This window comes from Dipodomys ordii, unplaced genomic scaffold (genome assembly GCF_000151885.1).
Source record: "Dipodomys ordii isolate 6190 unplaced genomic scaffold, Dord_2.0 Scaffold72, whole genome shotgun sequence".
Classification (NCBI taxonomy): domain Eukaryota; kingdom Metazoa; phylum Chordata; class Mammalia; order Rodentia; family Heteromyidae; genus Dipodomys; species Dipodomys ordii.
In genome coordinates, this window is record NW_012267288.1 from 5,103,410 (window position 1) to 5,127,899 (window position 24,490).

General features: G+C 38.8%; 1 protein-coding gene across 1 annotated transcript; it reads left to right on the forward strand.

Moving 5' to 3' along the window:
* The first annotated feature begins 10,492 nt into the window (after nt 1–10,492).
* On the forward strand, nt 10,493–24,431 carry Agr2 (anterior gradient 2). The gene is made up of 8 exons (XM_013024010.1): nt 10,493–10,659; nt 14,169–14,314; nt 14,535–14,598; nt 14,728–14,780; nt 16,515–16,588; nt 19,902–19,965; nt 22,575–22,658; nt 24,211–24,431. Exons 2-8 carry the CDS (start codon nt 14,176–14,178, stop codon nt 24,258–24,260), a joined length of 528 nt encoding a protein of 175 aa, XP_012879464.1. The 5' UTR covers nt 10,493–10,659; nt 14,169–14,175; the 3' UTR covers nt 24,261–24,431.
* The last annotated feature ends 59 nt before the right edge of the window (nt 24,432–24,490 follow it).

A 24,490-nucleotide genomic window follows, 5' to 3' on the forward strand; every position in this document is an offset into this window, starting at 1 on the left:
GATCCTCAGCGCTGTCAAAATAATAATAATAATAATAATGTGGGTTTAGGAAAAGTATTTGAGTGCATGAATAGGAACTAAAGCCCAGAGTTCTGGTGAAACTATGTACCTAGGGGGAGGTTACTACGAAACAGCACCTAGTAACCAAGAAATTCAAGGAAGAAATGCCGTTTGCAGAAATCCAGTAAAGAGAATCAAAACAAAACAAGACCTATGTATGTGAGAGAGCAAAATTTCATGTCTCTCACAGGTATGGGTGTATAAGTGAAATGTGTATTATCTCCTTTGTGCAAGAACCTTCTAAAGAACAGCAATAAGCACAAAATTGGCCCTGAGCCAAAGAATAACTCAGAAAGGCTGTGTGAAAACCTCTGGACTACCCAGCATACTGAACTTCCATGGACAAATAATTCATATGGAGGATAGATTCACAAATAAAAAGCATAGACCATGATAAGTTAGTGGATTTTTAAAAAGCCAATATAACGTCTAGAAAGGAGCATTAAAGCATGCTAAGAGTGAATCAAGTCCTGTAATGAGTGGTAAAAGATTCTCGCAGGCAGACAGAATGATACCATTTGCACTGCAGAAGTAGGTACCTTCCAGAAACATCACCCTAATATTAGCAATGAGACAACACTGATACTTCAGCCCAGTGAGCACCAGTGGCTCTTTCCTTTAATCCTAGCTACTTTAATCCTAAACTGAGAATACGAACATTAAAATTTGAAGCCAGGCCATGCAGAAAAGTTCACAAGACCTCTTCTCACCTCTGTGTACATAGAAGGTTGAGATTGGGAGGGTTTCCATTCAGCATCAAGCCAGTCTAGAAAGTCCATGGAACTCTGTCTCCACAGAAGGGAAGCTGGATTCAGTGGTATGCACCTGAGGTCCCAGAGACGTTGGGTTTTTTGTTTCTGTTTTTTGCCAGTTGTAGGGCCTGAACTCTGGGCCTGGGCTCTGTCCCTCAGCTCTTCAGCTCAAGGCTAGCGCTCTACCACTTGAGCCACAGCGCCTACTTTTTCTGCTTATGTGCTGCTGAGGAATCAAACCCAGGGCCTCGTGCATACAAGGCAAGCACTCTTCCTCTGAGCCACCTTGCCAGCCTGACATTTGGAAATTTGAAGTAGACTGATAAGAGGTCAGACACATGCCCAGAGGGAAACAAAACCCACTTGTAAATAACTAATGACAAACAGGGATGAAGGCATGGCTTGTAAGTATGGCACTAGCCTAGCAAGCTCAAGGGCCTGAGTTCAAACTCCAGGACCACAAAAAAAGAAAAAAAAAGTTATCTCTATAGTTCCAGTGTCCTTATGCTAACAGCATAAGGAGGCCAGCATGGGAGGGTTCTGGTATACAATATCTTCTAACAGACTCTTCTACCTAGTGAATACACAAGCATCCTTGGAAGAGAAGCTTTGAAAACACAAAGACTAGCTTTAAGGACAGAGGGCTAAAGGGTCTTCATCTACTTAATTTCCCTTTTGCAATAGGCTTTGAGTAAAATTACAGCTCTGGACCTGCTTCTTTGTTAGTCTTTACAAAAGATAGAGAGTGAATGTTACGTTTCTGTGTCTATATCATTAGCAAGAACTTTGATTGGACATAAAATTTCCATAATTTATACTTAACATCCCGGAACTGCGCAATTAGCTAGCATAAACTGCATTAGTAACTTCCTCTTTCTGAGTTTAATAAATCTTTTTAGGGTAGTTGCCTAACCTAAAGGTTCCTCTAGAATGACTTGCAAAAGGGAAATAGCCACAAAATCACAACCTCAGAGTGTGTGAAAGTCTTCCAAAACTGTGAACTTGTCTTGATCTTTAGTTCCACTGAAACTTGTGGCATTTCTAAGTGATGAGATGTGACCGGATGTACAATTGTTCCTGGTACAATGTACTTTGAGCATTCGTTTTTCAACTTTAATATTTGTGGGACTACAGATGCCAGAATAAATATTATGTTACCTCATTCACGGCTGCTGGTTTATTCTAGCTCTGAACATGTAGTTAGTGAACAAAGGGGAGAAATTTTGCCAAAAGTCAATAATGTACGCTGTTCACAATTATACTCATAATTGACAGGCTGACTTGAAGCCCCTTTCATAACAACTTTTTCAAAACAAAAATTACAAATGTTACCTGTATGCCATAAGAATATTAATTTCAATTTTATTTCTAACAGTTAGGGCAAAATAAATCTTCCTTTAAATTCATTCCTTAACTTAGTTCTCATAGATAAATCATTTCAGGCCTTTTTCTTTGTACCAGGGATTGAACTCAGGCCTTGTTCTTATAAGGGTCTGTACAACTTAAATCACACCTCTAGCCCCTTTTGCATTGGTAATTTTCAAGGTTGAGCTTACTTTATGCCAGAGCAACCTGGACTGAGAGCCTTCTGTTTGTGATTTCTTTGGGATGACAAATGCACACCACGCCACCCATCCATTATGCTTTCTCCATAACTGGGATAACAGTTATGTGCCACTGTGCAGGCCACTGGGTTGAGATGGAGTTTCATGAACTTTTATGCCTGGGCTGGTTTCAAATCACAATCCTGAAGCTCTTCTTCTGAAGTAGCTAGAATTGCAGGTTTAAGCTGTCACATCCTCCTCATTTAAGCATTTGTATCCATTTTTCCACAGTCCAGTAATAGTAACCTGTTTAATTGACTCTAAGGGACAATATCACAGAGGAGAAGTTTATGAGAAAAAGTTGACACAGAGCTTTAAGCTCTATGTGTAGCCATGGTAACCATTTGCCATAAAGAAAGTACAGAGCATGAATGACCATTTGCACGTTGAGAAGATCATGTCTAAGCTGTAGGTTTTTCTTATTTATTTAATCTTTTTTGCTGTCCTGGGGCTTGAACTCTGGGCCTGGGTGCTGTCCCTGAGCTCCTAATGCTCAAGACTAGCGCTCTAGCACTTGAGCCACAGAGCCACTTCTGGCTTTTTCGGTGATTAATTGAAGGCAAGAGTCTCACAGACTTTCCTGCCTGGGCTGGCTTTGAACTTCAATCGTCAGATTTCAGCCTCCTGACTAGCTAGGATTACAGGCGTGAGCCATGGGTGCCTGGCTTAAGCTATAAGTTTTAAAACAATGAAAGATATCAGCTATTATATGCTTTCAGAAACCTTTAACAAATTTTACAGATTACCTGCTTCATTTCCTTTGCTTGTCTTCTACAAGTCATTCATCCCAGTTTTCTAAACTAATCTGAGCTGCAAATGATATGCATTATATACCTACCACATAAAAGCATTTTGAAAGCACTCAGAGAAAGTACTTTCATTCAAAAGCAGTATGAGTCAGGTCTGTAAAATGAATCAGATGAAATTATTTAAGTCATAAATAAAATGCCTATGTATCCATTTGAAATTTAAAAATCATATTTTCTTGCCACTTAAGAAACAAAAATTATCTAGTGCTCATTCTGGTATATGATTCCATATGGAAATCTATTTAGAGAATAGCTAATTTCATGCTCCAGGTCCAGCAGACATATCTCCATCAGACCTAATGAAGCCTCAGAAAATTCACACCAAAGTCATGAAATGTTTGGACCTTTACAGTAATGAATTGGTAGAATTGCTTGTACTGAGAAAGCTTTTTATCTGGAACCTAACATAAATGAGAATAATAGAAAACTGGTTTAACCACAATGAAGTTTCAGTTCTAAAATTACATTCTAACTATTCCCTGGATTTAAATTCATTCTTACCCAGCACGTACAGCCCCACAAAGCCTCTAAACAATGAAAAAAATACATCATTTCCCTACAAATGCTATGAAGTAAACACAGGAAAGCTTAGTCTTGAAAAGATGACGAGGTCTTAGAGAGATCAGGAAGAAAGAAATGTGGCAAGTTTCTTCTGTATTTGCTTTCTGGGTTGATCTACGGCTGAAAACGCTGGGAATACAGTTAATATGAAGTGAGTCATATGGAAGGCAGAGGTAAACAGAAGGCTTTTCAGAACAGAGAACGTGCTATTTTCTCATTGGTACTCCATGTCAAGGATAAAATATGAGAATTAGACAATGCAAACTGTCCCCCAAAGATCAATTTGTAGAAAAAAATAAATGGCTATCCTTCCTTATAAATTAATTTTAAGTGATACTTAAAAACATATACATTGTATGTAAAATGAGGTGTCTTGGTGATGTTTTGATACATGTATCCATTATAAAATCAGATTTAACATACCTAACTCCTCAAAGATTTATCTCCAATGATGAAGACATTCAAAATTCTTTCTTCCAGCTCTTTGAGACACATAGCATACAACCATTACCTACAGTAACCCAGCTGAGTAATACTAGTATACTAGAATTCCTTTCTCTAGGTGCAAATTATTATCCAATTATCAAATTAATATGTACTTTACAAAAAAATCTAAGCAATTTTTTTTGGTCGGTTGTTGATCTTGAACTCTGGGCCTGGGCGCTGTCCATCAGGGCTTCAGCTCAAGGCAAACACTCTACCATTTGAGCCACAGCACCACTTCCTGTTTTCTGATGGTTAATTGTAGATAAGAAACTCACAGACTTTCCTGCCTGGACTGGCTTTGAACCACAATCCTCAGATCTCATCTTACTGAGTAACTAGGATTACAAGTATGAGCCACCAGCGCCCAGCAAATCTAAGCTATTAGTCGTGTGTGTGTGTGTGTGTGTGTGTGTGTGTGTGTGTGTGTGTGTGTGTGTGTGTGTCCTATGGCTTAAATTCAGGGCCTAAGCACTGTGCCTGAGTTTTTTCACTCAAGGCTGGCACTCTACCACTTCAGCCACAGCTCCACTTCTGGTTGATAGTTTATTGGAGATAGAGGCTCACAGACTTTCTTGCCCAGGCTGGCTTCAAACTGTGACCCTTAGATCTATTTTCTGAGTAGTTAGGATTACAGGCATGAGTCACTGGCATCGCACCAAGCTGAGATTTTTTTTTTAAATCAATTATTTTATTTTGGGAATCAGTAAGACAGAATCAATTTATATGTCACAATCATTGAAGTATAAATTTGGAATTGTAGAGAAATTGGTCTTCCAAGTTTACTCAACTTATACCAACAACAAAAATTTGAGGCTGAGCTAGGGACTGTAGCTTAGTGGTAGAACACAAGGTCTTGGATTCAATCCTTGACACCACCAAAGAGAAATAAAAAGAGGTCTTACTTATTATTACTTATTATTATTATATGTTACTTATTATTATTAAGTAATAGTAGTACTTAAGTTTAGAAAAGTATCAACATAATAGTACTTTTTCCTCCTGAGAGTGCTTAATAGTAAAATGCAATCTTTTGGGTTTTTTTTCCTTTTTTTTTAAAAAATTATCTCCAAGTAACCAGGTAAGTCTCAGACATACAATCCTCCTGCCTGATCTCAAGTACTGGAATTACAGGTCTATACTACCATACACTGTTATATGAAGTATGATTTCTGCTGTAAATTCAAAGTATCTAAATTTATGCTTGTCAAAGAAAACTTCAAGTTGTAAAGTGATACATGATAAGATATGACATATCCTGTGTTATCTTTACCCAAATAGTATTAAGATGTAATGGGCCTATCAGTTCCATATTATACTGGGATTTATTTATCCTTTCTTCTTAAAAAAAAAGACACCAATTTTTCAGTATTCAGGGGCCAGATATAAAGATTAAAAAAAAAACCTCCAGCAATAACCATCAATCAGTTGACATGATAGGAAAATAATATAAGAACTTGGAAAGAACAAGATGAAAAAACTTTTTTTCTGGCACACACTCACACTCACACACACATATGCCATATATGTTTTACAGCTTAAATTCAGGGCCTAAGCTCTGTGCCTGAGTTTTCTCACTCAAGGCTGGCACTCTATCACTTCAGCCACAGCTTCACTTCTGGCTTTTTCATAGTTTATTGTAGATATATTGGCATGTATATTGGCATATATATATATATATATATATATATATATATTTATACTTATAAAGGAGACATAAGCATCATTCTTTTGAAAATTTAAAATAATCTCATTGAATACCTCATTTAGTAGCAATATATGTTATATGTTATATATATATATATATATCTTCTGATGTTTATATATATCAGAAGAAACTTATAGACATAGTCAAAGTAGAGCTATCTCACAAGGCAGAGTTAGGCTTTGCAAAAGGTCAGTGCATGGGTATGGAGGAGGCACAGCTTCCAACGGCAGCAGCTCTGCTTGTTCAGTGCCCCACCCTTCTTAGTGTGTTTGTCATCTAACAATGCTGACTCCAGGAACAGACTCCAACTAATAAGGACACGTTGCCTTAGATTGTGTGAGTCTCCATATGGCTAACACCATTAAGAAACTCAGATTTAAGAGAAGGAAAGAAGAAGCCCTGTTTCCAGCCTTCAAGCCTCATTCAGTATTATATTGCTACTGAATGAGGTATTCATTGAGATTATGTCAAATTTTCAAAAGAATGATGCTTATGTCTCCTTTATAAATACTTGTCTTCCAAAAGACTAGAGTTTATAGAAAATTCACTTAATCATTTTGGATAACCACATATTTCATTCTTTCTTCTCTAAAAAAGGAGCCTCCATCATGATTGGAAGGATTTCAGAATGTAAGCTTTTCATCAGGGAAAACAATAGACCTGAAAAGCTATGAGACTGAGACTAGACATTCTCCCAGTTTAGGACAGGTATATATTTGATAGCCAGGAAGATATAATATGAGGAGCCAAATCCAGTTTCTAAAGCTGTAGGCTCCCTAAAACTCTCATGATAGCAAAAGTTTTTTAACCTGGGATCTGTGGATCCCACAGAGATCCTTGGATTCATTTATCTAAGACAATTGTAAAATTATGCACATGCATTTTCCTGCAAAGTCAGGATATTTTATCAAAACACTACCATTGATGGTACAAATAATGATGCTTTTGAGAATGAAAAGCAAGTTTTCCATTATACTCAGTAACAAGCTTAATACAGATCCCTTACTAACGATGCCAAAAGGCAGCATTTAGCTGCATCAGCTTTTTCATTAGCTCAGGCCCAACCATCGCTGAATCAGGTAACTGATTCATATATGACCAGGTCTATTCCAACTATCTGCTAGGAGATTCAATTGCATTTCATGCTGGTTTTTGTTTTGTCTTACTGATTCTGAGGTCCCATGCCTGAGGTCTTCATTCTTTCTCCACACTTAATGTGCTATAAAACTATTCCTTTTTTCCCCTTCATCTTCTTAAATAGATGGTGATGACCAAAACTTGATACCTACTCTTAGGTTTCATCTTGCCACTCTACCCCAAGAAACACATCTATTTGCATGAAATCACATATAAACATGTCAATGACTGGTTCTCAGCCTTTCTCCTACATGAGCATCTTAAACTTCAGCTGGAAGAAATTCAGTTTACTTGAGGGATAAATTCTGCTCCTCCTTCGCTTGCCACAGAAGAACAATACTAAAGCTGATGATGTTACTTAACACCTACAGTATTGAAGATTTTCATATTAAGTTTTTAAAATATCAGAAAAAAATTAATGGGTTTTAAAGTGTTAATGAGACATAAATATTGCTTATCTTTTGGGGCAATCCAAATATTAATCTTGTCACTTTAAAACATGTGCCTAGAATTAGAATTTTTATTGGAAAAAGTATAGAATTATTTCTGCAACAATATTAAAATGACTAAAACAATCAATTGAATGCCAAAAAGGTTTGATTTTATAGTTGGGAAAGTTGCTACAATAGCTTAAAATTTTTTGCTAATTATGTTTGCCAAACTGCTCTATTTAAAACAAATTAGATATCCTGGTATTAAAATTATAGATTAAAATATTTAAGGACTTGGAAGGAAAGGAAGGAAGGAAAATGGAAAGAAGGAAGGAAAAAGGAAAAAGAAAGGAAAGATATAGCAAGCAGATAGCTATCTGAAAGCTGAGAGGCCTCAGAAGAAATGGATACATTTATTTATCTTAGATCCAAAGTAATGAAAAAATACATTTCTGATGTTTCAATCTTCCAGGTTATGATATTCTGTTATGGAAATCCTAACAAACTAACACCAAATATTTCTCGTTCCTTAATTCATTCAATATTCAAATTAACTATATCCATCCTCCCATTTCATAGACAGGTAAAGTAAAGCTTTAAAGGTTAAGTGACAGTACTGATGTCATCCAGTGAACAGGAACCAGGATGCTGAGTGTAATCTAATAACTCCAGTGCCATTCAATGACCCTTTTCCACAGCAATGGATGAGAAAACCCCTGGGCTTTGGTCTAAGATCTGCCCTAAAAATGAGACCTTCAAAAAGTCATTATTTTTTATCTTCATTTTTTTCTGTCTGTAAAATGAGAGTGGTGAGTTGAATATCATCCTAAGGGCTAAATACTGAGGCTATTGTTTTAAGAATTTAAAATTTAGCTCAAATCATTCCATTCAAACTGTTAAAAAAAATTATGCCTGCAAATTCTTTTAGAACTGGAAGAAAATTCAATTGTTTTCAGAGTCATTATTTAGCTCAGAGAATTCAACTCTCTTTCATTGTAAAAAATATTTCAAAATATTAAATATAATCTTAAAATATTTAAAAGATTATTTTTAAACTAAATGCTAGTGGTTCATACTAGGTGCATCAAAACCAGTCCAAGCAAAGAAGTCCTTCAGACTCTATTTACAACTAACCAGCAAAAAGCTGGACTGAAGGCCTGGCTTGAGTAGGCAGTGAGTGAAAAGGCCAAAAAGAGCACAAGGCCCTGATTTCAAGCCTTGCACTAACACACACACACACACACAAACATACACACACAGGCCATTTTTATTATGCTTGAATCCCTTTGGCTAATTCTCTGTTAAAAATTTCTCCAAGCCAGGCGCTAGTGGCTCATGCCTGTAATCCTGGCTACTCAGGAGGCTGAGATCTGAGGATCATGGTTCAAAGTCAGCCTGGGCAGAAAAGTCCATGAGACTCTGATCTCCAATAAACCACTAAAAAACCGGAAGTGGTGCTGTGGCTCAAGTGGTAGTGTGCTAGCCTTGAGCTGAAGAGCTAAGGGACAGCGCCAAGGCTGAGTTCAAGCCCCATGACCGACCAAAAAAAAAATTCTCCATCCAGGGCTTTTTTTTTTAATTAAACAAAAACAAAACAAATTGCATATAGCCTGGTGCCAGTGGCTCAAGCCTGTAATCCTTGCTACTCAGGAATGCTACTACAAATGTTTTATTCCCAAGGATATCTAAACAAAACAAAAATTCTTTTTCTATAGCATTCCTTGCATTGATGTGCAATAGAGTTAAGCAAAAAGTAAGCAACAAAGTAAATCATTGAACATTTTGTAGAAGTTGTATTTTGCATACTCAAGGTAAAAATTAAGTTTTATATAAATCTTTAATATTTTATCTGAAAAAAATGGGACCCCCGTACAAGTTTAAATTTTTTTAAAGCATATAAAGCCAAGTGTTAGTGACTTAGATCTGTAATCCTAGCTACCCAGGAGACTGAGATCTGAAGATCTTGACTCAAAGTCAGCCCAGGCAGGAAAGTCTGTGAGACTCCTATTTCCAATTAACAACCAGAAAACTGGAACTGGTTCTGTGGTTTAAAGTGATAGAGTTCAAGCCTTGAGCAAAAAAAAAAAAAAAAGATGAAGGACAGTATCTAGGCCTTGAGTTCAAGCCGTACAACTGACCAAAACAAACAAACAAAAAAGCATGTACTTTCATGAACAATGCACGATTGAATTTTTCTAGCAGAAAATTTGTCTTCCAGTTTTAAAATTCTGTGTGTAATTGGATAATCTTGAATGAAAAAATAGTTTCTAGGTCTAAGAACAGAGATAAGTAGTTTTCTGCATGTCATGTAAGAAACTTCACATTAAGAAAGAAAATATCTGTGAAATACCTTTGAGTTCTTTGGAGAGAAGTTGATGCATATACTAATCAACAAGATAATTATTACAAAACTCACAGCTTTCAACAATCTAATAGTAGACTATATTTTATATGCCTATAGTTAATGTACTCTTCCCCCTAGCCCCTTCCCCCCAATTCCCCCCCCCCCCCCCCCCCCCCCCCCCCCCCCCCCCCCCCAGAAAAGAGGTATAGCATGGAAAAGAATTTGTATGACGGATTGTACGACTGCACAGGATTAGAATTGTGAATGAACCTCTGTGTATTTTCAGCTAAATCAGGAAACCTGTCCAAGGGGGAGTTAAAAAAAAAAAAGAAATCTATAAACCACAAACTATCCAATCACATAAAGACAAATCAGCCTACTGGCAAATCAAAAGTCCCCATTTAAACCTTACCTGGATTTGGCTCTGTGCCCATTTCTGGTAACTGCCTTCCTAACAATTGACTTTCATAAATGGCTTTATAAAACACACACACACACACACACACACACACACACACACACGAGTATACTCAAAAGCAGATGCTTCATAACATTAACTTTTAAATAAGGATGTCTTTAGCGCAGCACAGATGATTGCTTAGAAAAGGAAAGTTTGCTTCCGAGTTAGCAACTTGTGGAAACAGGATTAGTGGGTGGGATTGAGGTGTGCTCCCGGGCATAAATAGAGGCTCAGAGCTGTGCTGGCACACTCTGAAGCTCTGACCTCCTCCTGGCTGGCTCACACAAGGCAGGTGGGTGGGGCAATCCAGGTAAGGCTCTTGACAATAGCTTTGGAATGCCACTTCCAACAGTGAGCTTGGGGCTCTGTTTTCTTTGCAAAGTTGCCGGCAGTCAACTGAGAGAGAGGCAACCAAGTGGGGTTTAATGGACTATCCATTTGAGATTAAAAGGGGAATAATGGAATCTCCACCAAAGGCTCACTGTGGCCTTTCTTTGGCTAGAGCTGGCAGTGTTACATTCTTGCATAGGTTCGTAGTGATGCTTTCTCTCTTAGGGAACCAGAGGTTTAAGAGTAAATCAATTCTAGTAGTTCTCAAGCCAGAGACTCAGAAAATTCCATGTCAGTCACCATCTAAGTCCTTGCTTCTCTTCCACAGGCTAAAGCCCCCTCCTCTGTGAAACTTCAGCTCAGACTGTCCCAAGAGAATGTATTATTGCAAGCCAGAAAATTGTTTCCTTTTTTTCTAACTGGCATATCTTCTTGCTTTTACAGTCTTTAAACTCCTGGTCTAGACTGTCAGAGGTGAAAAGCTAGCTATTTTCCTGAGAATAATAAGAACAAATCACCCTTGCAAGATCATTTCTTGTGTTTGTGTGTGTGTGTGTGTGTGTGTGTGTGTGTGCAAATTACCACTATCAGTTTAGTATTGGATTTTAATGAGTATGCAGGATGTTTGCAGAGCCGTCTCTTTGTCCTAGGAAAACAGCAGAGTCAATCTCAAGCCCTCACCCCACAGCAGGATGTTTGTTCAGCAGGAGTTCTATGAGCCTCCCTGGTATCTTCCTGCCATAAAACACATGTGCTTTATCAATGGTTCCAATGTGTAATCTACAGGGCTATAGCAAGGGGCCCCAATACTCATTTGTTCAATAAGAATCAGCTCTGGACTAAAAAAACAATTCCTCATCAATTTCCTATTCTTTTTCCAAACATGCACAGATGCCGCCATAAATAAAATAAATCTTTGAACCAACTGATATTCCAGAAAATAAAGGTTCTTGATTTTTTTAAATAACAGAAGTCTTCACGATAAGAGAGATGAGTATGGCTGACTTGTAGTATACTTGAGCTGTTCTAGATGAACTTTAGTTGATAAAAATTGTTAATGGCATTTCCACCTCTTAAGAGTACAGAAAATGAAGGGATTATATTCCTGAATTTTGCTTATGTCTTTTCTTTTAGTATTTAGCATAAGAAATGCTTTAATATTTGTTTTCCTTACTTCCTGGCCCGATGACCAGGAGCTTATATCTCTCTGAGTAAGAAATTTTGTTGCTGCATACTAAGTTGTGAATAATAATTGGTCAGTTTAATATAAATAATTATTAGGATTTTATAGCTTAGCAATTTTTTTGGTTGGTCATGGGGCTTGAACTCCGGACCTAATTGCTGTCCCTGAGCTCTTTTACTGAAGGTTAGTATTCTGCCACTGTGAGCTATACCACCACTTCTGGTTTTCTGGTGATTAATTGGAAATAAGAGTCTCATGGACTTCCTAACTGGGCTGGCTTTGAACAGCAATCCTCAGAATTCAGCCTCCTGCGTAGCTTGGATTACATGCAGGAGGCAGCAACACCTAATTAATTTAGCAACAACTTTTAACATCATGTGATGCCTAACAAAGGTTCTCACTCAAGTATCAAATCATGAGAAACTCTCTCACAAACACTAAACAGTGATATAATGTATCCTGTTTTTCTTTTGAGAGTTTAACTTCACTCAAAAGCTATTTTGATCAGAGTTTGATGCTAGAGGTTTATTTTTCTCTCTGTGTGTCAGTCCTCTACACCTGGGTGCTGTCCTGAGCTTGGTGCTCAGGCTAGCAGTTGACTACTTGAGCCACTGTTGCACCATTTCCAGCTTTTTGGTGGTTAATTGGAAGTAAAAGTCTCATGGACTTTCCTGTCTGGGCTGCCTCTGAACCACTGTCCTCGATCTCAGCTGGTGTGAGAGTCTCATAATTCTTTCAAAACAATTGTAGGGTTTGGTTTTATTAGATGCAAGTGACTAGCTCTCTGTGTTATGTCCCCTGTACCGCCTGAGTGGCATGTGATAGAACTGGCTTGGCTAGCTCCTTCCATCCTCACTAATGGAACTCATCCTGTGCCATTCACACTCTTAGTCATAGGCATCTGCTTCAGGTGTTCCTAGTAATTAGCCGCAACATTATAGAAAGGAAAGGGGAATTTAATAGAGACGCCCTAGGGCTAATTTCTCTGTGTTGTGAATCTCACACTATTTCTGTGCACTGAAAAACCCACACATATAGACATGACGTCACCACATGTTTCTCTAGGAAGAACTTAATGTTGATGTATATTTTTTCTTTTCCTTTCTTTCTTTCTTCCTTCCTTCCTTCCTTCCTTCCTCCCTCCCTCCCTCTCTCTCTCTCTCTTTCTCTCTTTCTTTCTTTCTTTCTTTTGCCAATTCTGGGGCTTGAACTCTGGGCCTAGACACTGTCCATGAGATTCTTTTGCTCAAGGCAAGTGCTCTACCACTTGAGCCACATTGCCACTTCCGGCTTTTTTTGACTAGTTTATTGGACTATTTTTTGGGACTAGTTTATTTGACTAGTTTATTGACTAGTTTATAAGAGTCTCATGGAGTTTTCTGCCCAGACTGGCTTTGAACCATGATTCCCAGATCTCAGCCTCATGAGTAGTTAAGATTACAGGCTTGATGTGTCTTAGGCAATTCAGAGCTAATGCAGAACTGAAGAAAATGTGACACTAGGGAGAGACTCGGGTGAAAAGGACAAGCCTGGCAGGCTCTAAATGACAGAATGAAAACAACCATTGTATGCATTTCCATTCTTTGATAATAATGCTTCCATTTTAACTGAAGGTTAAAGAAGTGTGGAGGCTTAGGGTAATTGTTTCAGGCTGGGAAATCAGAAGCCAGCACTACCAAACAGCAAGATCAAGAAGTCTTGGTTCTGGACCCATTTCATATATTTTTTAAGTAGGGTGCCAATGGCTTAATCCTAGTTACTTAGGTGACTGAGATCTGAGGATGGAATTCAATCTGGATAGGAAAATTGTTGAGACTCTTATCTACAAAAAAGCTGGAAGTGGAGCTGTGCCTCAAGTGATAGAGCACCAGCCTTAAGTTCAAGCCTCAATACCAACACATAACATTTTTTTTAGTCTTTTATTCTTTATCACTATAAGGAAGCTTTGGGTAAGTGGGAGAAGACGAGATAACTTCTAAGGTACCTGCCAGGACTTTACTTTTAAAATATAAAATTGAAGGATAAATTTCCTTATCTATGCATATATCTAACTAGATATCGTTTCCTTGAAATTTGTCTACATTTATCCATTTCTATTGTGGATATTTATCTATTGATAGTTAAGTAATAGGACAGACAGATACCCATAATATAGATTCCCAGGAAAATGCCCTCAAAGGAAGGGGGCTTTTCTCTCCAATCTCATGTCCTAACTCAGTAGCAGTTCAGTTCCTATTGTTCCATCACTGAGATACAAGTTGAGATCTTGAAAACTCCTAATTCCTGTTTTCTCATTTTTCACATAGACTTACCATGGAGAAAATTTCAGTGTCAACGTTCTTACTCCTTTTGGCCCTCTCCTACACTTTGGCCAAAGAAACCACTGTCAAACCTGGAGCTAAAAAGGACATCAAGGACTCTCGGCCCAAACTGCCCCAGACCCTCTCCAGAGGTAGGTAGAACTCAGCTTTCTGTAGGTTTCTAACTGCTTCTTAAGTGAGAAAGATTTCTTAATCTCGGTGTTGAAATATGCTTGCTTAAACATATTTGAGGATGTGTGCTTTATCAGTTCATCTTATAGTTATCTCTATATTCTTCTGAGGCTCTTCTTCATTTTTAGTATTGAACATATATGTTGTCTCTCTTTCTCTCTCTCTCCTTTTTTTTTTTAGGTTGGGGTGATCAGCTTATCTGGACTCAGACATATGAAGAAGCTTTATACAAATCCAAGACAAGGTAGGGGTAAGGGTTACTCAGAGCTCTCTCAACCTTGAAAGAGCTCCATCTAGTGATAAGTAGACATACATGCAATCCTACCCACTAAATTCTACCCACTGAGTCTCACGGGATCTTTGTCTCTTACAGCAACAAACCCTTGATGATAATTCATCACTTGGACGAATGTCCACACAGCCAAGGTAATTTATTTTAAATATGGTTTTTTATAGGTTTTTGAGATAATGTCAGAGTCCAGATCACTCACCTTTGTATCTGAAGATACAAAGGAGTTGAAGAAGCAAGATTATGTAAAACAGGAAAAACATTATTCTTTTTAACGTGACTTCAAATAGCTCATGTTTTCTCAACAATTGGTCCATATTTGGAATAAACTTTAGGATTTATCCTCAGCTTCTTAACATTGCTTTATCCCATATCTGATACACCAGCAAATATTATTGGTTTTACTTTCAAAATAGATCCTCAATCCAGCACCAGCTTCATAGACATGTGACCTGGGTGGGCACACAGAGCCCCAACTCTGTTCTCACTATCTTAAAATGCTTAGTATTTCTTGACTGAGGGGTTCTGCAGTTTCCTTTGGCTCTGTGATCTTTATGCTAGGTAGCTGATCTCACCAAATACAACCACTTCCTATGCCTCAGTGCTACTGTCTTAATCTAAGCCAAGATCAAGTTACATCTGAAAAATGCTAACAGCCACTAAACAGGTCACACAACAGTTTCTACACAGAAGCCAGAGTGAAACTCCTAAACAAAACTCAGATCCTATCCCTTGCATCTTCTATTGGCTTCTCATTGCAGGTCAAGCCAAATCATAATTTCTGACTGGTATTCAAGGCTAGACGCCATCTGACCAGTGACTGTCTTTGCTTTCCTACCATGCTCTGCTTGTTATGTTATCTAGCCTGGTCTTCAGCTGGCCTCTAGAACTCCTGAACTCATCCTTACCTCAAGGTAGCCTGATCTGCCCCAATAATCTTCATGATCCACCCCCCAAAATGGAGCACAACCTCACTTCAGTGTAACCTCCTTGGAGAGATCTTCTCTGAACAACCTAGAAATATTAGTTTTAATTCAAGATACAAATGTGTGTGTATGTGTGTGTGTGTGTGTGTGTGTGTGGTAGTCTGGGGGCTCAAACTCAGGCCTGGACTTTTTTGCTCAAGGCTAGTACTCTACCACTTGAGCCACAGCTCCACTTCCAGCTTTGTTGGTAGTTAATTGGAGGTAAGTATGGGCATTCCTGCCCAGGCTGGCTTGGAACCTCAATCTTCAGATATCAGCCTCCTGTGTATCTAGGATTATAGCCACTGGCTCCAGGATTAACATATAATATTATTTATCTAACAGTTTTTTAAAGACAAAATTAAGCGATGAGTTTGCAGGGGTTCGGGATAGGGGTGAGGTAGGTTGGGAAGGAGTAGAAAAATGGGTGTATTTTTCAAAGAGCAACATGGAGCCTTGTGATGATGGAACTCTCCTGGAAACCTACAGCTCTTAAAGCCTGATTCACTCATTTCTTTCCAAAGTACAGATTCTCATCTGAAATTATTGCATATTTCTTTGTGGACTTCTTTATGGTCTATCTCCAACAGAACTCTAAATTCTATGGAAATAGCACCCACTTTTTTTTATTCATTGCTCCTTCTGCAATGATTAAAATTGACACAATGCAGTAATTTAATAAATATGGCTAATAAATGGATGGATGACTGAATAACTGGATAATAAAAATGATATAGATGATAATGGTATGGGTATTGTTTCACAAGTCATCTGTTGAAAGGGCAAAGTCTTGCATTTTTAACACAATTAAACTTACAATACAACACAGTTCCACTTAAAATATAGAACAGGAGTTTTAAACAAAGCTGAGATGAATGCATAATGATTTCCTTCCTTATGTTTCAGCATTGAAGAAAGTGTTTGCTGAAAATAAAGACATCCAGAAATTGGCAGAACAGTTTGTTCTCCTCAATCTAGTTGTAAGTTTACCATTCCTTTCACCAACATATTTCCTCATGGTTCATTATCAAAAATAGATGAATCACTCTTTCTATGCATCTTATCAGACCACATTAACTGGGATCTCCTGGAAATATTAGAAGGAAAAGGATAGTTTGTCTTATTAATAAGCTTTTTGGCTTATCTGTTTGGTAACAACCTTGGCTTTTCTGAGAAATATGATGGGAAGGATATTCTCTGTTCCTGTAACAATGGCAAGGATTTTGTATTTACAAATTATTTCCAGCGCTGTCCTGCCCACCCTCAGCTTCTTAACCCGTCTCTTCTCTCCTCTCTCTCTTTCTCTCTCTTGAAATGGCAGCTCCCCAGCTGTCCAAATCTACTCATGCCTCTTACAGATGTCATTTTCACCACCACCTTCCTGATATTCAGGTTTTCTGCCTTCAAATTCTTTTTACTCTGTAGACAAGTTGGGTCCATTTTCCTTCTAAAAGTAAAACAGCTATTGACCATATCCCCTTGAGCCCGTCTCCCTATTATTCCTTCCAGATTGGCTTCTTTAAAGAACAAGCAACACCCACAATTCTTTCTCATCTTTCATTCACTCCTCTTCTTCTATCTAACCCTTATCATCAGAAACTTGAGGAACCTCTACTTGCTCACCCTTTCTTTCCACATTTTGTATTCTCTATGGGCATCATCTATATGTGCATGCAATCAATTCCTATGCACCAATTTCTATATCTTAACCCAAATGTGCAACAGCTTTCACTTTATCTTCCTATGCTTGTTACAAGATAGGTCACAATTAGTTTAAACTTATAGGTTTTACATTCAAGTAATCATTCTGAAGCTTTCCAAAAAGCTAGTCTTGCCAGGCGTTGGTGGCTCACACCTGTAATCCTAGCTACTCAGGAGGCTGAGATCTGAGGATTGCAGCTCAAAGACAGCCCAGGCAGGAAAGTCCATGAAACTCTTATCTCCAATTAACCACCAGAAAACTGGAAGTGATGCTGTGGCTCAAGCCTTGAGCTGAAGAGCTCAGGGACAGCGCCCAGAGTTCAAGCCCTATGACCAACCAACAACAACAACAAAAAGCTAGTCTTTATTCCTATGTCATTAAAAGTGTTACTCCTCTAGATGGTACTCTCTTTTTCTTGTGCAGCACTTAAGCTCTTAATATTCCTGATACTATGCTTCCTCATAAACTCAGGACCATGATTTTGGTGTATGACTTCTATATTTTGCCTACTGTAGTATTTCTAAATGTCTCCCTATACAACATAAGCCCATCTGACCCTTCATAGGTGTAGGACAATCACTCTAAACTAGGGTCATGGTGTGTCAGGGCCTGGGCGCTGACCCTGGTTCTTTTGCTCAAGACTAGCAACTCTACCACTTTGAGCCACAGCACTAATTCTGGTTTTCTGGTATGGAGAAGAATCTCATGGACTTTTCTGCCTGGCCTGGCTTTGGACTATGATCCTCAGATCTCAGTCTACTGAATAGCAAGAATTATAGGCATGGGCTGCTGGTGCCCAGCCCTTTCCAGTGGTTCTTAATTCTGTCTGAACAGGGAAAACATTGGAGTATGTGCACAAACCATGCATGAGTTGACTCTTGTAGAAGCTTAACCTCTCCACCATATCTTCATGCATACCTTCATGCATACTTCAACCCTTCCCAGACTACTGGTCATATGAGAAAACTTGATGCTCCTCCTTTCCATCTCTATGCAATGATTCCTGTTCAGAAAACCTTAGGGGACCTTGCATACCAAGACCAATGAACATCTTGCTCTGAGCATCCACTGAACCTGCATATCCCCACTAAAACTCCCCCCCCCCACCCCCAGTCATAGGGCCTGAGCTCTGAACTCTGGGCCTCGGTACTGTCCCTCAGCTCTTCAGCTCAATGCTAGTGTTCTACCCCTTAAGTAACAGTGCCCCCTTCTGGCTTTTTCTGTGAGGGTGGTGCTGAGAGATCGTATCCAGGGCCTCTTCATGTGAGGCAAGCACTCTACCACTGAGCCATCTTCCCAGCCACCCCACTAAAACTTCTGAGTCAGCCTGGCACTTGTGGCTCAAACCTATAATCCCAGCAACTCAGGAAGCTGAGATTTTTTCATCAGGGTTCAAAGCCAATCAAGGCAGACTAATCTGAGACACTCTTACCTCCAATTAACCAGTAAAAATACAGAAGAGGAAGTCTGCCTTGAGCGCCAGCCTTGAGTTAAAAAGATGGCTCAGTGGTAGAGTGTTTGCCTTGCATGCATAAGGCCCTGGGTTCAATTCCTCAGCACCACATAAGCAAAAAGAAAAAAGCTGGAAGTGGCGCTGTGGCTCAAGTGGTAGAGCACTAGCCTTGAGCTGAAGAGCTGAGGGACAACACCCAGGCCCAGCGTTCAAGCCCCACGACCGGACCCCCCCCCAAAAAAAAAGTTAAGCATGAGTATAAGGCCCTGAGTTCAAGCCCAGCACTGGCAGAAAACTAACTAAATCAATAAATACCTTGAATCATCTGCTGGATCCTCATTATTCATTTTCCTGCCTGTATCTTTCAAAAGGCTATGGCTTTATCAAAGACAAGCATTGCATCTTGCTAAATCTGTAATTTCTAAAACTATACTTTCTATAAATCTATAAATGCTTAAAACTAGAGGAATACCCAAAAATCCTTTTTGGGTTTATAATTTTTCCAACTATGTCTTCTGCTCTTCTAACTGATTTGTCTCCTTATGCCCTCCAAGGTGTCTCCCTGAACCATCATCAATACCTTTCAGTACTTCCCTCCTTCCTTTCTGTGTGCGTGTATGTGAGGGGTCGGGGTGGAGGGGTGCGCGTGCAATGCCAGTCCTAGGGCTTGAACTCAGGGCCTGCCTGTACACTGTCCCTGAGCTTTTTTCCTCAAGACTAGCACTCTACCACTTGAGACATACCTCTACTTCCACCATGTTTGGGGGAGCAGGGGTAGGGGGTTATTGGAAGTAAGATTCTCATGATCTTTCCTGCCCAAGCTGGCTTTGAACTGCAATCTTCAGATCTCAGCCTCCTGAGTAGCTTGAATTACAGGTATGAGCCAGCAGCCAACCCTTCCCTCTTGAAGTTTTTGCTTTGTGCCTCACATCCATTCAGCTATTCATGTTCTGTATCCCATCCCCTCCATCTTATTACCCATGTATATGACTTGTTTCTCTATATGCCCCATATGTAAAAGAGATGCATCTTGAGTTACATTAGGTCTCTGATAATGTACTCATCCTCTTGTTAGCAAGTTTGAAAGTCACTGAGGAGCAAGCAAACTAAAAGTTCTTTTGTTTTGTTTTAATCTCAGTATGAAACAACAGACAAACACCTTTCTCCTGATGGCCAGTATGTCCCCAGGATTATGTTTGTGGGTAAGTGGCAAGGATATTGGGGTTAAACACTCTCAAGACTGGCAGTCCCTCCTCTGTTCGCCCCACCTTCAGCCCCCTCTTCACCATGGTCAAGGCCACTCCCAAAGCTCTAGAAAGACAGATAACATTTCAGGGGTATGATACCCCTTTAGGTTTTACATTTGCATTAGAAAATGTGAACTTTTGTCAGATGTCTCAGCCGACTTCTCATCTGCTCATTTGAAGTTGTCATCTCTATCTCAAATATATCTGAGGATGACTTTCTCATTGGCCATATCTTCCTCAGTGATCTTTTTACTTATTTATTAATAATTATGTTCAACATAGTTGTCCCAGCAAGACCCTGAGGTAGAGTCTCAGTTAGTGTTTGTTGGATGAATGAATAAATGCATCAACTTCAGCTTTGACCAAATTTATATTGATGTAGGGAAAATCCATACTAAACATATTGCATAGAGTTCATTCTACTTACATGTCTTCAAAGTTTGCAATAAATGTATAAAACAGGAGGAACAAAAATAAGGGACAGGGTTTTGATATACCCTCAGCAATGACAACAATGTCCAGCCATATTTCAGGAGCTTAGTAAATGTTAGTGCATAAATATCCCAGAGGATACGTGCTAAGAATTTGTAGTTACATTTCAATTCACTAGAGTGTCTTTTTATTCTTGAACTCAATGCCATAGGAAATGCAGTGCCTTATACTACTATTTTTAATACTGTAGGAAATTTGGTGGCTTCATGTTATTGTTTTAGAATACTTTTATAATATTGTTTAAAGACTATGAATAAAATCTTTAAGAGGAGACATTTTTCAACACTAATATATCCATAAAATCTGCAGGCCAAAATTCTAAAACAACAACAACAGTAACAAAAGTGATGGAGCGAATGCAGAAGGCTGAACTTGAGGATGAATTAGATTAGGTTCGCTCAGGATTTAGAACAATTAGACTCTTAACACTGAAAGAGAATTTGTTGGTCATCTAGTTATGTGGCAATTCCTTTTAGTCTCCTGTAAAATATCTAAGTACGCTTAACCCACATTTGTTTCCTTTGATCATAAGCAGCAACCCCACTGAAGTTTGCTTAAGCAGCTCAGTGGGTCTCCATTCCTCCCTTCTGGCCACATGTTAGAATCCGCTGAAGGAATTTTAAAGAGCAAGCTCTCCAGGCCACTCCTAAAACCAATTAAATAGAAATGTCTGGGAGGGGGTACAAGCAATCATAATTTTTTTGGGGGGGTGGTTTGGTCGTAGAGCTTGAACTCTGGGCTGGGATGCTGTCCCTGAACTCTTCAGCTCAAGGCTAGCGCTGTACCATTTGAGCCACAGCACCATTTCTGGTTTTCTAGTAGTTTATTGGAAATAAGAGCCTCACAGACTTTCTCACCCAGGCTGGCTTTGAACTGTGATCCTCAGATCTCAGTTTCCTGAGAAGCTAGGATTATAGGCGTGAGCCACTGGTGCCCAGCAAGCAGTCATAATTTTAAAGGTCCATTAGATTATGATGTGTGAGCTCCTGTAGCTGCTAAAAGAACTTTTCTTATATTAAATTGTTCCAAAGCATTATACTTCACACACTAAGTCTTCAATGAATAAATGAATGTTTATTTCTGGTCACTGATGGCTGTTGATCCTAGTCCAATATTCTAAAATGATAGCAACAGTCCACTCCAGAATTAGTAGCAGACTCTGCAAACACCCAGATGGTTCTTACATACCTTCTCTATTTTCAGGATATGTGATTTAGGCTCCTAAATTATGGCTCTTTTTTGGAGGTGCTGGGTTTCAGGCTTGGGGTTTTGTGCATGCTGGACAAGCAGTCTACCACTGAATTACTTATTTACCCAATCATCCAAAATTTCTAGACCTCTTTGCATCTCACTTGCCTTTTGTGTGTACTATGTGTGCGTGTGTGTGTGTGTGTGTGTGTGTGTAAATATATATAGTGTGGGGTTGTGTATTTAAAAACATTTTGTCAATACTGAGGTTTGAACTTAGTCCATCAAACTTTTTCAGCTTGCTCACTTGCTGGTGCTTTACCACTTGGGACATGTCTCCAGTCTGACTTTTTGCTAGTTAATTAGAAATGAGGTCTAAAGAACTTTTCTGCTTGGGTAGCTTATGTTTTTATATTTTGTACTTATATTTCATGTACTTGGTTATATGTTATATATGTGTGTATGTATGTGTACACACATATGAAAACCAACACTGGATATGAGTTTCTAATTATTGTCATTACTCTTGGTAAAAATGTTACCTGCCACATAATTGCTTCAAAAGTTTACAATTCTATACTAGAGAATGTTATTTGCACCAAAACAGCAAATACCCAAAATGTATAATATCCTATTTTCAGATCACATTAACTATGACAGTAGTGTTCAAAACCTTTTCCACAAACAGCACTATGTAGTTGTTGCACACACCCAGCCCTCTTCTAGTTATTATCTGCCAGAGGCCAGGTAGCAGAACAGATGGAATGGCATTGGATGGATTGAAGCTTGATACAATAGGACCAACTTTTTCTTTCACAGGACATGGATTAGAATTGGATCACTTGCAAATAAAACATTCCCTTCCTTTTGCTTTGTCATTGCAGATCCATCCCTGACAGTCAGAGCAGACATCACTGGAAGATATTCAAACCGTCTCTATGCCTATGAGCCTGCAGATACATCTCTATGTAAGTGTTACCTCCTTATGCTGTCCAAGTACCTAACATGTCCCTTTGCCATAGTGAGGGGATGCGAGGCTCCAGGTGACATGGGCAAGGGGTCTATGTAGGGATGCCAGAGAAAACGTTTGATTCTAATTAGCCTAGTGTCATCAGACAAATCCATTTCCATCTCCATTGTTTTATTTAATCTCAAAAATGAGGATAAATGATTTAGATTAAGTATCTTTTTTTCTGTGACCACATTACCTTCTGTTTCTCCCAAGGAGACTTCAGCCCCACTTACTGAAGTTGAATTATAGTTCAATTTAAAGATCAGTAGGGAAGGTGATCCTAAGAGTTATCATAAAAAAAGGGAGAGAGAAATGAGACATGGGACAGGGGGAGACAGACAGACAGACAGACAGAGACAAAGGGAAACAGACAGGAATTGAGGGACTTAAGACAACTGAAGTAATTAAAGGGAAGAATATAGGTAGCTGTCGCATGCAATTAATCCTTCTGGGAATACTGAATTTTATCCTAAGAACCACTAGTTGTAGTCAACTGTCATAGCTGCCGACACCCATCCAATACATTCACTATTAGCCACATGTTGCTATTTAAATTACCTCTTGTTAAGATTGAAATCTTAGTTCTGCAGTTATACTTCCCACATTCCATATGTTCACAGGCTGTGCACAGTACTGTAATGATACTTTCATCAGCACAGAATTTTCTGCTGGGCAGTGCTGACATAAGAGTATGTTAGGGAGGACAGGCCATACTTACAGGTCCATAGGAGAGCTCCTCGTTGTCCATAATAATGTTCCCAGGGGGAAGCTGTGAGGACAAGGGAAAGCTTGTTCCTAGGACTGTCCCAAGTCAGTATTGTTGAGACAATACCATGTATCTTTATAAGATTTAACTCTTCAAAGGCCAAATCCTATCACAGTGCCTTGCAGAACAAGCATTAAGTAAGTATTTTAGAAAGAACGAATAAGCAGCTATACAGTGCTGATCACAGGGACATCTTATTCCAGTGGATCACATATCTCATGTTCACCAACTAGTACCAAAGGATGGTGATATAGAAGTCTGGGCTCTGGAGCAGTAGGTCTATCACTTGTTAGCTATGTGACTTCAGGCAAACTACTGAGTCTCTTTGAAGCATGTAGTAGAGTTTCTGTGAGGATGAGAACAATTCATCTGAGCAAAGCACCTCAGTTTACTAGGATTTATATTCTTGCTACTTCTAAATAATTTTCAGTAGCTACACGTTATCTAGCACATAAAATTTACCTCAAAATTACCAAAAGTATTTTGGTGCTGATAAAAGTTTATATAGAATTTCTTTTGGAAAATGAGTTAAAGAAGGAAGATCTGAGGAAGAGAAGGGAGGAAATGGGTTATCATAAATATATTTAACATAATTTAGGGAAAAAATTATAATCAGATCATCAACCATTCACCCTTTGGGTAACCAACCCCACTTACAGTGAAGAGTGCCCAAATTTGGAGATTTATTCCATCTTTTGATGTGATTTCTGATGACATATTGTCTTATCTTTTTCCACATCAGTGTACGACAATATGAATAGAGCTCTCAAGCTACTGAAGACTGAGTTGTAGAGAAAAAGCAAACTGCAAACTCCTCCCTTTGTGTGTGGGCCTGAGACTTGGAACTAGAGATTTTAGAAGACCAGAAGATGGTGGTGCACTGATGGGCATAGAGTTTATTATGGTTTCATGTTACAAAAACTATTTAAAAAAAGAAAAAAATTGGTTTCAAGCACATGTAAAAATATTATCAACTACTCTAGCAAGCTATGATTTTCTAAGAAATAAATACTTTTGGAAGT